Source organism: Tursiops truncatus, chromosome 2 (assembly GCF_011762595.2).
Source record: "Tursiops truncatus isolate mTurTru1 chromosome 2, mTurTru1.mat.Y, whole genome shotgun sequence".
NCBI classification, from domain to species: Eukaryota; Metazoa; Chordata; class Mammalia; order Artiodactyla; family Delphinidae; genus Tursiops; species Tursiops truncatus.
In genome coordinates, this window is record NC_047035.1 from 150,681,538 (window position 1) to 150,695,298 (window position 13,761).

The 13,761-nt window shown below is 40.4% G+C and overlaps 1 protein-coding gene across 4 annotated transcripts in view; it reads right to left on the reverse strand.

Annotated features, from left to right (window-relative positions):
- The window catches only part of LOC101323272 (dihydrodiol dehydrogenase 3), a 53,416-nt gene that overhangs the window by 19,755 nt on the left and 19,900 nt on the right, over positions 1-13,761 (reverse strand). For 2 of the 4 annotated variants that reach the window (XM_073801505.1, XM_004326421.4), the window contains exons 1-7: positions 9,516-9,670; positions 7,025-7,192; positions 6,055-6,171; positions 4,819-4,896; positions 3,960-4,082; positions 1,292-1,401; positions 200-365 (exon numbers count right to left, since the gene is read on the reverse strand). In XM_073801505.1, the coding sequence (XP_073657606.1) occupies positions 200-365; positions 1,292-1,401; positions 3,960-4,082; positions 4,819-4,896; positions 6,055-6,171; positions 7,025-7,192; positions 9,516-9,599 (846 nt within the window). In that variant the 5' untranslated portion in view covers positions 9,600-9,670. Of the gene's footprint in view, positions 1-199; positions 366-1,291; positions 1,402-3,959; positions 4,083-4,818; positions 4,897-6,054; positions 6,172-7,024; positions 7,193-9,515; positions 9,671-10,724; positions 10,763-13,761 lie in introns of those variants that run through there. The other 2 variants (XM_019933190.3, XM_019933189.3) reach the window with 1 other exon arrangement.

Sequence of the window (13,761 nt, forward strand, 5' to 3'; positions counted from 1 at the left end):
TTAATCCTATCCAGCCATGCCACCTCTCCTGTTGCCACAGTAGGAGGAGAAAACCATTAGGAATATACATAAGGCATACGTGCACGATAAATAACAGATAAATCATCTTGGCCCAAAGATAGTCTTGAGAGCTGGACAAAGAATGACCCTCGTGAAGGATATTATTTAGAACCCCTGTGCCCACAGCCCCACTCATCACCTGCATGTTCTCTTTGATCCGCTTCTTATTGTAACTCTTGGCCAGGACCACAACCCCACGTTGCATCTGGTAGCGAAGGGCAATCAGTGCTGGGGTTTGCTTGTGCTTTTTTGCAATGGCACAAAGAACTGGGTCCTCCAAGAGAACTGGGTAGCTCGGGTTCACCCTGGAAGGAAATTCGGAAATGCTGAAGATCTGAGACTGAGTATTCAGTTTGTTAGGAGGCTTCCCAAACAGACCAAGTAGGTCCACTCTAGACCACTGCTTCTCAAAATGTGGTCCATGGACCAACAGCATCAGTATCACCTGGGACCTTGTTAGAAATGCAAATTCCATGGCTTAACTGCAGACAAACTGAATCAGAAACTCAATTGTGGCACCTGGCAATCTGTGTTTACAAAGCTCTCCAGGTCATTTGGATGCATGATTGAGTTGAGATCAATGCTTCCACAATCATGTTTTTTTTCTGTTTTACATCTCAGTGGCTGTTTTTATTCTCCAATCACAGCCCCAAAGTAAGTACAAGAGCATGAAAGGAGAAAGAGAAGGAAAAGACTGGGATATTTTTTAGTTTAATTTTCTCAGGTATTGATAAAAATTGAGTAGTCTCAAAATGAGAACTATTCATTTCATCATTACTTACAGTGTGCAATACTTCTACAGATGTTTACAAAAATGGTTCAAATTGTAATTTTTTGGATCGTGGTAGACCTGGGAGTTATATGTGATTATCCTGATTTTATACATAAGGTAAGTGAAGCCTGGAGAGTCTATTACTAGTAATGTGTTCCTTAGGTAATAAATAAGTAAATCATGACTTAAGCTTATGTCTTAGGTCTCAGCTGGGGGATTATATATAGATTTTAATACAGACACGTGTTATTGATCAATCTACAACAGGACACATATAATATAAGAAAATTGGCTGGGTGATGGGAAGACAAAAGAGAAGGATTCCTTCCATCCCTCCCCTTTCTCCCCCAAGCAAGTTAAGAGTTATCTCCAGAGCACTGAGTACGGTATGACTAAAAATATTTCATCAAAAACTCAATTTTAGGTAAACTCTCCATTGTCTTCATTAGGGTTCATTACCAATCTTTTAATCGTTGGGATCCCAGAGCACCATAGGCAACAAGAACAATATCGTTTGACTTGCAGAAGTCCAACAGTTTGCTCTGATTGAGATAAGGATGACATTCCACCTGTAGAAGGCCAACATAGAAGAGTTTCAGATTATATGAAATGGTAATGTAAATATGACAGAGAGATGTTAGAAGTTAAAAAAATCTAAAGAAAAAAACTGTGTAACATTAAATTTAAACTGGAAGTATCAACATCAAATAATGATTTTTTTTAAAAAAATACATTTTATATCTCTGTCCCTGAAAAGGTAAAAAATAATGACATTCCTGAGAACAAGTAACTCTAGGGACCAGATCTCAATTACTAAACACACTACCAAGAGACACGCCTAATTCCAGATCTGAGACAGAAAAACACCTGTTTGAGTCTTGGACATCAAATTTTGCAAAGAATTTGCTCCAAGACTCATGAAGAAATGTCTGAAGCACTAAAAGAACCAGTTTGATGGGGATCCCACTGGAGACATTTGGGTAGATTTGAGCATCAAAAGGAATAATGAATAAAAGCAAATGTAACACTGAGAGTAAATAAAAATCCCTGAGTCCCAAGTGATGAAAGAGAGAAAGAACAAAAATATTTGCCTCCACTGATGGTGATTATTACAATAAATCCTTTCTCAGAAACTGAGAATTAAGGGGAAGGAGTTAAGTTTTTACCCTGTCTTATAGGAATAAGGTATTTTATGCTGACTTAGTGACAGAATTTTGTTTTTGCAATAAAATGTCAGGTAAGAAGATCAAAAAGAGTATTTAAGTTGAAAATATTGAAAAACATCCCAATGAAATAACTAATTCCGGTGAAAGTCATTGATGGATTCTCAACCATTATGTGAAAATTTGGGGAGAATCTAACTTCCCCAGATGACTAGGTAATTTCAACAGGGAAAATACACATTTCCAAACAAAAAATCTAGCTACCACTAGCTTTACCAGCAGAACAAAAGTGCCATCATTCACAGTGGGACAAGCTGTCATCACGTGCTTCCTACTGGGGTGCATTTGAAGGGCACAGCATGCAAAGGACGTGTTCTTGTCAAAATGTTTAACCTTAAGGTAGTAAGGAGTTCAGATCTATCTACTCATTTACAGGAATTGAGAATAGAGAAACAAATTAACTAACATCACAAGATGATAGTCTGATAAATCTATTATATTTGTCAAAAACCTGTCTGGATATCATGGTTAAAAAAATGATTGAGTGACCACCATGCTAGGTTAAAAGAGCTTGAGAAACATGTCTCAAAGTGATATGTGAATTACAATGAGATTCAAGTCAACAAAATATTACATACATAAATATATATACATATATATACATACATCTGGCAGTGTGGCAAAATGTGAAAAATTTTGCATACAAGAGGGAAAATGGATGTTCTCTATCATACCCTTAACTTTGCTAATATCTGAAAATTTTCACAATGAAAACTTGGAGGCAAAATTAGTGCTAAAATCACATTAATTTTTAAACTTTTATAATTGAAAATGTTGATGCTGTATATAGATATATATAAATCTTGAATTTTACAAGCTACTTTTTCTGTAGAAGACTCTTACTCCTTGACTTCAGGTTGTACTTGTGGACATTACATTATATGAAATACAACAGTCACAGAAAAACGAATATTAATATCTAAACTGGTCAAACTCATAGAATTAAAGAGTAGAGTGATGGTTGTCAGGGTCTGGGAGCAAGGAGAAATCGGAAGTTTCTAAACATGGGTGTGAAGTCTATTACTCAAGATGACTAAATTCTAGAGATATGCTGTACAGCGTTGTCCCTGCAGTTAACAATATTGCATTACATTGTATCGTAATACTTAAAATTTAAGAGGATAAATCTCTTATTAAGTTTTCTCACCACAGAAAAGTAAAAATACAACAAAAAATATATGAGCAAAGGATCAAACAGAGAAAAAATGTGTTTAAACATTTAATTTTAAGGTAGAAATCAATGGGAGAACCATACCAAGACCAAGTAAATCACAAGATCTGCTCTAATTCCTGAGTGACTATTTCATCTACTGTTAGTATCACCATAAGACATTAACTTCACGCTCTAACCTGGATGAATTTCATAGTCTCCAGCAAATTTTTCTGTACTATGCCTCCCGTTGAAGATCTCTAAAAGCTGAGACACTAAGACTAAGGACTCAGGCATCTGAACCCCACACAAACTCTTAAAACCTCAATGAGATCTCATTTTCGCTCTTTATTTGCTTTTCATTCCATGTATTCATGGCCTTCCTACCTGTACACAGTTCCCTCCAAGGCACTTTCACCATCCAATTTCTGGTCATCCTTTACAGCTCAGGGAAATGCCACCTTCCTCTAAGGTCTGGGTAACTATTATAACCCTCCTTTATCTCCTTTACCTTCCCTAAATTCCTACCCACAATTTAGCAGGAAGCCCTCCCCATCTTTTCCACCAAGACTTTATCACACAGAGATACCATTCTGGGTTCTATTCACACCCTTCCAGACAGAGGCTCTGCTCTCTAGAATCTTCTGTCCCACAAAGGTAGGATGAATAGGAGGGGAAGACAAATAGACATCTGGCTCTACTACAGGAAGGAGGTTATGAAGAGCAGAAAGGAGAGAAGACGGAGGCTGCTCACCTGGTTGCAGACGGGCTTGTACTTGAGCCCCGGCTTGTTCAGGATCTTCTCCAGCTGTTTGCGGTTAAAGTTGGACACCCCGATGGACTTGGCTAGTCCTGCGTCCTTACACTTCTCCAGGGCCTGGGGGTGGGGGGTAAGGGGTGGTGAACATGATTTGCAATGGGCTATAGAGCAAGAATAAATGCTGAAAAAATGCTAACAGGGTCACCTGTCAAGAATTAGCATGGATTATCAAGAAGAAAAGAGGGGAAGAAGGTTGTGACACAAGAATAAGAATTACGGGACTTCCCTGGTGACACAGTGGTTAAGAATCCGCCTGCCAATGCAGAGTACACGGGTTTAAGCCCTGGTCCGGGAAGATCCCACATGCTGCGGAGCAACTAAGCCCGTGCGCCACAACTACTGAGCCTGCGCTCTACTGTGAGAGGCACAGAGCCTGCGAGCCACAACTACTGAAGCCCACATGTCTACAGCCCATGCTCCACAACAAGAGAAGCCACCGCAATGAGAAGCCTGCACACCACAGTGAAGACCAAACGCAGCCATAAATAAATAAATAAATTTATAAAAATAAAATAAAATAAGAATTACTGTCTCTTCCTTCGAAAATCCCAGAAGAAGATATATCACACTGAAGGAAAGAGATGCTTATCTTCACTGTCCCAAATTCTTCTCTGTTCCTCTCTGTGAACCTTTCAGCAATGATTTCGTCCACACCACCCCAGCATAACAGCCCTTTAAAGTTCATGAACTGCTGAATCTGATGGTCCACAACCCATTCTCACAGGTGGAAGAAATGAAGGAGGTTCCCCCTCTCCTGGCTTCCTCCCCTGGGCTCTCTCCTCCACAGACTCACCTCCCAAGTGCGACAGAGATCCACTGTGTCAAATATCATTTTTCCATTTTCATCTTTGGGAAAAAGTTCCTCCCCTGGCTGGAATAGAATAGAAGCAGTCATTTTAAATATGTCACTAAATAATTTCCCCACACTTAACCAGGCTGCCAGGCACATCTAGGACCAGGACACTAAACATCCATGAGGTAGGTGTAGCAACATTCTAGATCTCTTACACTTACTATATGTTTTAATAAATAGAATTTTCCTAGGTCCCAAAGGGGACTCAGAGTGACTTATGTAAAGAATGGCAATAAGTTACATGGCTTTATTTCCAGAAAAAAAATGCAATCTTGACTTAAGCCTGACAATCCGATTTCCTTTTCCCTCTGAACATCTGATAGCCCTAGGGCAGGCACATGAATCAGCAAGGCTATTTTTAGGTTAATATGGAATGTGGAAGATCCAGACCTGCTCTCAAATGTTAATGACCATGAGCCTTGAACTGATCAAGGTTAATTTGCCACCGAAGGAAAATGTTGAGGTAAAAATAAAGCAAACCAAGAGTACTACAAAGTTAAGGGATAGAAAAAAAGGAGACATTTCTGAAGAGTACTGCAAATCCTTAAATCTATCCATGGCTGGGACTTCCCATCTACATAGTCCAATAAACTCTTTTGCATAGGGTAGTTTGAGTAGATTTCTGTAACTTCAGATCAAGAGTTCTACATAATGCAGTTCTTAATGGCTAAGTGCAGTCTGCAAAACTCATTGTGAAGACAGCCAATGGTGTAGGCAAGGTCTCCCAAGTCCCTATAAAGGCTGCTAGGTTTAGACCCACCCAGAGAGAGCACCACCAACTCCGGTCAATTTGAAAGGGTGAAAGAGGAGATAAACTTATCATGTTCAAGTGTAAGGTAGCTTCATTGCTCACCACTGCTGCACCAAACTGTGTGTTCATGAAATCCCCAAGAGGCCCGGGACCCTGTGTTGAACGTGTCTATTTTTATTTCCTCAAGTTTTTGGGGCAGAGGATGTGAGATTGTTGAACTCTTTTCTCTTGGAGGCATGGAAAGAAAATTAAGGATTCAAAGAAACCCAATAAAAAGATAATCAGAAATTATGATTTTGGGAATTCTACTCTAGTGTAATCATCCCTACATCTTACTAAGAAAAATCTGAATTCAACCATCCATGCAAGTTGATAGATATTCTCACACAAGAAATAAAATAGACGTGATCATACAAATCGCAAACCTTCAGAGCCGCTGGAAAATGAATAATATAGAGATCAACATAATCCAGTTGAAGATTTTTCAGTGACTTTTCCAAGGCTGGTTGAACGAACTCTGGTCGAAGGAAAGTGGACCAAAGCTGCAGAGGTTAAAGAATGGGAGCTATGTTAAATTAATGCCTTAGGTAATTTTGTTTTTCTTCTTTCACCTAAAAATTAGACATTTTTCCTGATTAGAAACAGATGACCACAGAGGAAAACCACTCTGTTTCTTTTTCAGTTCCATTTTTGATCTAACCAACCCAAGTAAATTTTATTATTTGATTGATTTTATCATCAGTACATCATTCACAATAAAAAGAAATGATCCAAGAAATAAATGTATTATCAAATAATTACCATACTCATTATCTGAATTATGTTTGATAGAGTTTAAAAGCAGTTTACAGACTTAATCTAATTCTATCAAAGAATCAATCCTCTCAGGAATTAGTATCTGTTTGTTTACATAACTGTAGGAAAAGTGCTTTGAACATATTAATATGAGCAGAACATAATTCAAGACACTTTTGCTAGAGCTTGTGTAATATACAAACTGCCTCTCCTATTGCTCTCTCTCACTGATGGACGTAAGAACTGAGATTTAGAACTTGAAGAAATTTTAGAAAGTGCCCTAGATGATAAGGAAAGCTATAATCTGATCAATCAGTTCTGGCTGATTCATTAGCCCATATGAAATAACACAGCTCTGGTCTAGGCTCAGAGAAGTAAAGTGACTTTACTTTAAAATTAAAATTTGAACACAGCAATGATGAGAATGCCATCATCACTCTCATTTTCTTTTTGGATACCAGATTTAATATACAAATATGTGTGAAAAAAGTTATACCGATAAGCACAGTTCACCAGACAACTACTGGTCCTATTATATAATTGTCACCTGTGCACAATCACGTTGCACACATGTGCACACTCACACAACACACACAGCACCTTTGAAGTGTAGAATATGTCTTCTCTCTTCACAGTGCCATCTGCAATCTTGCTGCGAATGGCCTGTCCAACCTGCTCTTCATTTTGGTACAAATGAGCACAGTCAATATGGCGGAACCCAACATCAATAGCAAATTTGGTGACTTCCAGGGCTTCACTCTTAGGAACCTACATAAGCAACAAAGGTAGTAGTTGGATAGCCACAGAATTAAGAGATTGCTAAGACACAAGCTTTGATCTTCCCAAGAATCAACTTTTCTTCATGCCTTTGGTTAGTTCTGCATGTGTGGTGATGAACGCATAACAGTTTCTCTCAATGTTCCTGGTAAGTAATTAAAGTTGGACATCCAGGAAGTCCTTCAATCCCAGGCAATCACTGGTTCATCACTGACATTAGAGGTCCCCAAGACCACCTCCAGTTTCAGTGATTTTCTGGAGGAACTCATAAGACTGAGCATAAAGTTGTAGTCATGGATATGATTTATACAGTGAGATATTTTAAGCAAAGTCAACAAAGGTATAATGTTCATGGTACAAAGCATCAAGAAACAAGATGAATGCTTCTGAGAGTCCTCTGTCTACCAGTGTAGCCACACAGAACACACCAGATAAAAACCGTATCTATTCAAGTTGTACAAAGTGATGTTTTCATATAAGTATCTATTGTGAAATGATTTACCAAAATCAAGCTAGTTAACAGATCCATCACCTCACATAGCTAACTTTTGGTTGTGGTGAGAATACTTAAGATCTACTCTCTTAGCAAATCTCAAGAATATAACCCATTATTATTAACTATAGTCACCATGTTGTACATTAGGTCTCAAGAACTTATTCATCTTATAACTGAAGGTTTGTACCCTTTGACCAATATCTTTATATTTTTCCCAGCCACGGCCCCAGCTTCTGGTCACCATGCCTCTATGCTTCTATGAGTTTGATTTTTATGCTTCTATGAGTTTGATTTTTTAAGATTCTACCCATAAAGAGATCATGCAGTATTTGTCTTTCTATGTCTGGCTTATCTCACTTAGCTTAACGTTCTCTGGGTTCATCCATGTTGTTGCAAATGGCAGGATAACTTCTTTTATAAGGCTGAATAATATTCCATTTCTTTTTATGTGATTCAGAATCTTTTCTTTTTCAAGGAGGTAGAGACTTGGTTTAACTGCCCTTTGTTGGGTCTAGTCCTGGTTTTCCTTAAATGTACGGGCATTCGGAGATCTACCCAGGAATTAACCAGTGAGCTTCAGGAATAGCCTGGACCCTTCCCTCCCCTCATCCTACTTTATGCTGCAAATTAAACATGCCCTGGGGCTTCCCTCATGGCGCAGTTGTTAAGAATCTGCCCGCCAACGCAGGGGACACGGGTTGGAGCCCTGATCCGGGCAGTTCCCACATGCCACGGAGCAACTAAGCCTATGTACCACAACTACTGAGCCTGCACTTTAGAGCCCGTGGGCCACAACTACTGAAGCCCACATGCCACAACTACTGAAGCCGGCATGCCACAACTACTGCGGCCGGCACGCCTAGAGCCCGTGCTCTGCAACAAGAGAAGCCACCACTCGCCACAACTAGAGAAAGCCCACGCGAAGCAAAGAAGACCCAACGCAGCCAAAAATTAATTAATTAAATAAAAATAAATAAATAAGTAAACATGTCCTGTCTTCAATCTCCAAAGTGTCTCTGAATATTTCCTTCTGTTCTATAGATGAAAAAGGTGAGACTCAAAGTTTAAGGACCAGTTCTTTGTCATACAACTATGTACTCCAAAGACAAGATGGACAGCAAACTTTCTGGCTTCCAGTCTAGCAAATTGTCCATTTCGCCCCTCTTACACCCAAGCACTGAAGATTATAGTTTAATAAAAAATATATTACAAAAAATCAAGAATTGAAACCTTGCCCTATAAGACTGTAGCTTATCCCCTCAAGTGATATTATATATTCCATTAGAATAACTTTCCAAGCAGAAACAGAAAAACAAGACAAAACACAGGCGGAGCATTTCTCGTCTGGCACCTAGCAGGCACAACACAGTAGAAAAGCAATTCTCTCCCATTATTTATCATTCACCTCATCTTCAGGACCTTTTACCTCAAATACTTCTTTTCAGAAAGAGGAAAGAGTTCTTGAATGAACGAAACATACAGAGAAACCACACAATTGCAATCACCCTCAAAGCAAAGCAGCTGACAGTCAGTATTCTTGATGGCTGAGTTTCACCTCTTCTGCCAAGCTGGGAAAGAGACAGACACTGGAGGGAAACCCAGAGTCATCGGTAGGTGACCACAGCTTCAAACCCTGATGCCGAGGGAAGACTGAATGCTTCCTCCCCTTTCATAGGGGTTGGTTCTAGCCTGGTTAGTAGAACCAAGTGACCCTCCCAGAGTCGCACAGGAACTCAATAACTTGACAATCTAAGTCCACTTCCACTCACGTTACAACCATTTTCTTTTCTAACCTTAACCCCAACCCACAAATGTTACCTCCTCAGGGGCATAGGTTCCAAATCCCAGAATGGGAACGAAGTGGCCATCATTAAGTTCCAGACACTGGCATTTGGGGTCCATTGCCTGTTGCTCCTCTGACTAAGCAGACTCTGATTTTTTCTTCTGCCCTCACAGGCTGTGAATAACAGGAAGGTAACACCCCAACTGCACTGACCAATGTTAGCAGAAATATTGCAGGAGGAGCATGATTAAATCAGTAGCCATGGAGCAAGGAATATTTGAAGGCAATTAACTTGTTTGGATTTTTTATCAGAATAATATTAAGTATTGTATAATGATTAATAAATCACTAATTGCTTGGAAATATTTTACCTCATATTTTTAATAAGTAAATTTACAATTCTGGATCCACTTACATTACTGTAAATTATTGCATGGGATTTGCTGAACAATTATTGACCATATGTTAAGACTAGAAACCTCCACATACCAATCTTTTTGGTTTTTCTAATTATGAAGCCCAATCTCGACCAAACGTCAGTTGAAACAATTAACTATATTACAGCACACACACACATACACACACACACACACACACAATCACACAACTTAAAGGAGTGACTAATAAGCATTTTTCAAAATGTCAGCACTTAATAAAGAATGAAAACATCAAATGAAAATAAATTTGCCTTTTGACATTTCCCACCAGCAAAATTATTTTGCTTACAGATGGGGGTGAAATCCTGAAAATGATACCAAAATCAGACATTCTAGCAAAGTGTTTATGGGAGGTTAATTATTAATAGTTTTTACAGTGTGCTGTATGCAAGCAGAATCTTTGTTCATACATTTTACCTAGTTAGAGAACTTCTGAAAATTGTCATGATGTAAATGATACTTTATATAATTTATTATCTTGCTCAACATTATCCATAAAAGAAAAATCTGTGAACAAGTTAAATTATAATAAAATTGGGAGGAGTTAGGGAAATCGTGAAACATTGATACAAGGGAATGTTGTGAAGCCAATTAAAATTTAACATGTAGATTAATGTCAGCTAAATGGTGAAGTAAGAAGTGCTGAATTCTCTCATGGAAACATAAGGAAAAAAACAGAATCTTGCTATAAAACCTCATAGACGTTCTGGAAAACAGTCAAACAAAACCCTAGAGCAACATAGTGAACACCCAATTAGGAAAAATCCAGAACAGAGTGGTAGGACATTTCATGGTGTTTTTACTCACCTGTACCCTCCTCCTGCCTGGTGCGTTGCAGTCTTGATCTGTAAAGAACAGCAGCTCAGCTCCCAGTCACATCCCTCAGACCAGAATGATAACAGAAAAGCTTGTTTGCAATGTCACAACCTATTTGGGGGCTGTCTAAAGACTGGTGTCTGTTTCACCTAACCCTAAGCTTAAACTGAAGGGCAGCTGGAATGGCTCATTACAGCTGCAGGGGGATTATATATGCAATGCCAGGGAAAAGGGATTAAGGGAGGAGACATAGCATAGACCACATAAAACCCTGAGTAGAACTGGGGTGTGGATTTGGGGGACAGTAAGGCATTCATGTATTCAGGAGAATCAAAAAGCCACACAGATACCAGGCAAGATGCAGAGTCAGAAAAGAACTGAGTAGCCCTTTAGCTTTCCTGTTGGGCTGATCCCAAGACTAGGAGCATGCCAAGCTAATTAGTGAAGGACAGTCATGGCATGGGACAAATCTGCAACGAGTGGATATTTGCTTGTTGTTTCAGGTGCCCAATTGTAAACACACACACAGAGACACACACACAGAGACACATACACACACACACACACACACACACACACACACACACACACACGGCATACGAGAGAGAAAGGAAGGAAGGAAGGAAGGAAAGAAAGAAAAAGAAAAAGAAAGAAAGATAGAAAGGGGGAAACATGGTCCATGAAAGGAAGAAAATAAATTGGCAGAAACTGCACCTGAACAATCACAGGTATTAAACTTAGCACACAATGAGTTTTAAAACCACTGCTTGGGGAGGAGATCCAGATGGCTGAGCAAGAGGATGCTGAACTCACCTCCCCCATGAGCACATCAATATTACATCTACATATGGAGCGATTATCACTGAAAACACACTGGGGACCAGCAGGAAGGTTCTTACACAGCCAAGGCTGTAAAGAAACATCCACATAGAGTTGGGTGCGAAGGGAAGAGAAGCAATCAGATCAGGACTTGTGCCCTGAGGAGAGACACAGAAGAGGAGGGAGATTACAGGGATTCGGTCTCGGAGAGCCTCCCTGGAGAGTGAGCCATTGAAACCACATACTGGGCACCACAGCCCTGGGGCCCACCACCAGGAAGTGGAGTCCCTGTAGCTGGTGTGAAAACCAGTGGGACTAACAGGAGGGCTGTAAGAAACCTAGACTCTCCTCTTGAAAAAGACGCACACACTTGCTTGCTCCTGGGAACTAAGCAGAGGAAGCAGATTGAAACAGCCCAGGACTCTACCAGTTTACTGTGACAGCCCCAGGGTGCACCCTGGCCCAGGCCAATGCCCACGCCAATGCCCACTTCAGCACCTCTGGCTCCAGGTCAGCTCCTACTAAGGCAAGGGCTGCCAGTGCTGGGGACAGTGTGCAGTTGTGGAGGACAGAGCTGGCTCAGGCCAGCATGACATCTGAACAGGGCAAGGGTGGCCATTACTGCCATTGGTAAAGGTGGCAGATCAGAAGTGTTCTGGAGCTCTGACGGGTGTTCCAGGATTGCACCAGCATGCACGGCAGCCTACACCAGGTGCCTGCTCCAACCTGTCTTCCTCCAGCACTGCTCCCCTCTTAGGCAAAGGTACCAGTGCTGGTGGGGGGGGCAGGGAGAGGGTGCACACTTAAAGGGAATGTAACCAGTTTGGGCCCAGCCCTCAGGGCTTCTGCTCCAGCACCTTGGGACCTAGCCTGGCCCAATACGATGGTGCCAGCCACTGAGCATAGGAAAAACCCCGGCTCAGACTTGTCTCTGGCTTTAGCCTCCCCCTTCCCACCTCCCACCCAGGTGATAGCTGCCAGCACAACCTGGGGAAAGGCGTGACCCGTGCTCACTTCAGCTCCTCCCACCAAAGCCTCGAGGGTTGGGACTTCTCTGGTGGCTCAGTGGTTAAGAATCCTCCTGCCAATGCAGGGGACACGGGTTCGAGCCCTGGTCCAGGAAGATCCCACACGCCATGGAGCAACTAAGCCCGTGCACCACAACTACTGAGCCTGTGCTCTAGAGCCCACAAGCCATAACTACTGAACCTACATGCCACAACTACTGAAGCCCATGCACCTAGAACCCCTGCTCCACAGCAAGAAAAGCCACCACAATGAGAAGCACGTGCATGCAAGGAAAAGTAGCTCCCTCTCACCGCAACTAGAGAAAGCCCACGTGCAGCAAAGAAGACCCAATGCAGCCAAAAATAAATAAATTAATTTATTTATTTATTTTGAAAAAAAAGCCTCTAGGGTTTCTTCCACACAAGCACACCCTTTCAAGACAGGGATAGGTAACTGTTTCACCTAATTTCATAGAGATGGAGAAAGTTAAGCAAAATGAGACGACAAAGGAATTTGTTTCAAATGAAAGAATAAGAAAAAAACACCTGAAAAAAATAGCTAATGAAACAGATAAATAACTTACCAAAATAATTTACCACAGTTCAAAGCATTAGTAATAAGAATGCTAACTGAACTAGGGAAAAGAGTAGATTAGCACAGTGAGAATGTTAACAAGTAACTAGAAAATATTTTAAAAAATAACCAGTCAGAACTGAAGAATACAATAACTAAGATGAAAAACACACTAGAAGGAATTAATAGCAGATTATGTGATATGGAAGAATTCATAAGTGATCTGGAAGATAGAATTATGGAAATTGTGCAATAAAAACAGCAAAAAGAAAAACAAATTTTAAAAAACAGATCAGTTTAAAGGACCTTTGGGACAACATCAGGTATACTAATATTCACATTGTAGGGGTCCCAAAAGTAGGAGAGAGAAAGTGGCAGAAAGTGTATTTGATGAAATTATGGCAAAAAATTTCCTGAACCTGAAAACGGGAAAAGCTACCCAGGTGCAGGAAGCACAGAGAGTCCCAAACAAGATAAAACCAATGAGGTCCACACCAAGACATATCATAATTAAAACGGCAAAACTTAAAGAGAGAATTCTAAAGACAGAAAGAGAAAAACGAGTCACATACAAGGAAAACCCTATCGGGCAATCAACTGATTTTTCTGTAGAAACTATGTAGGCAGA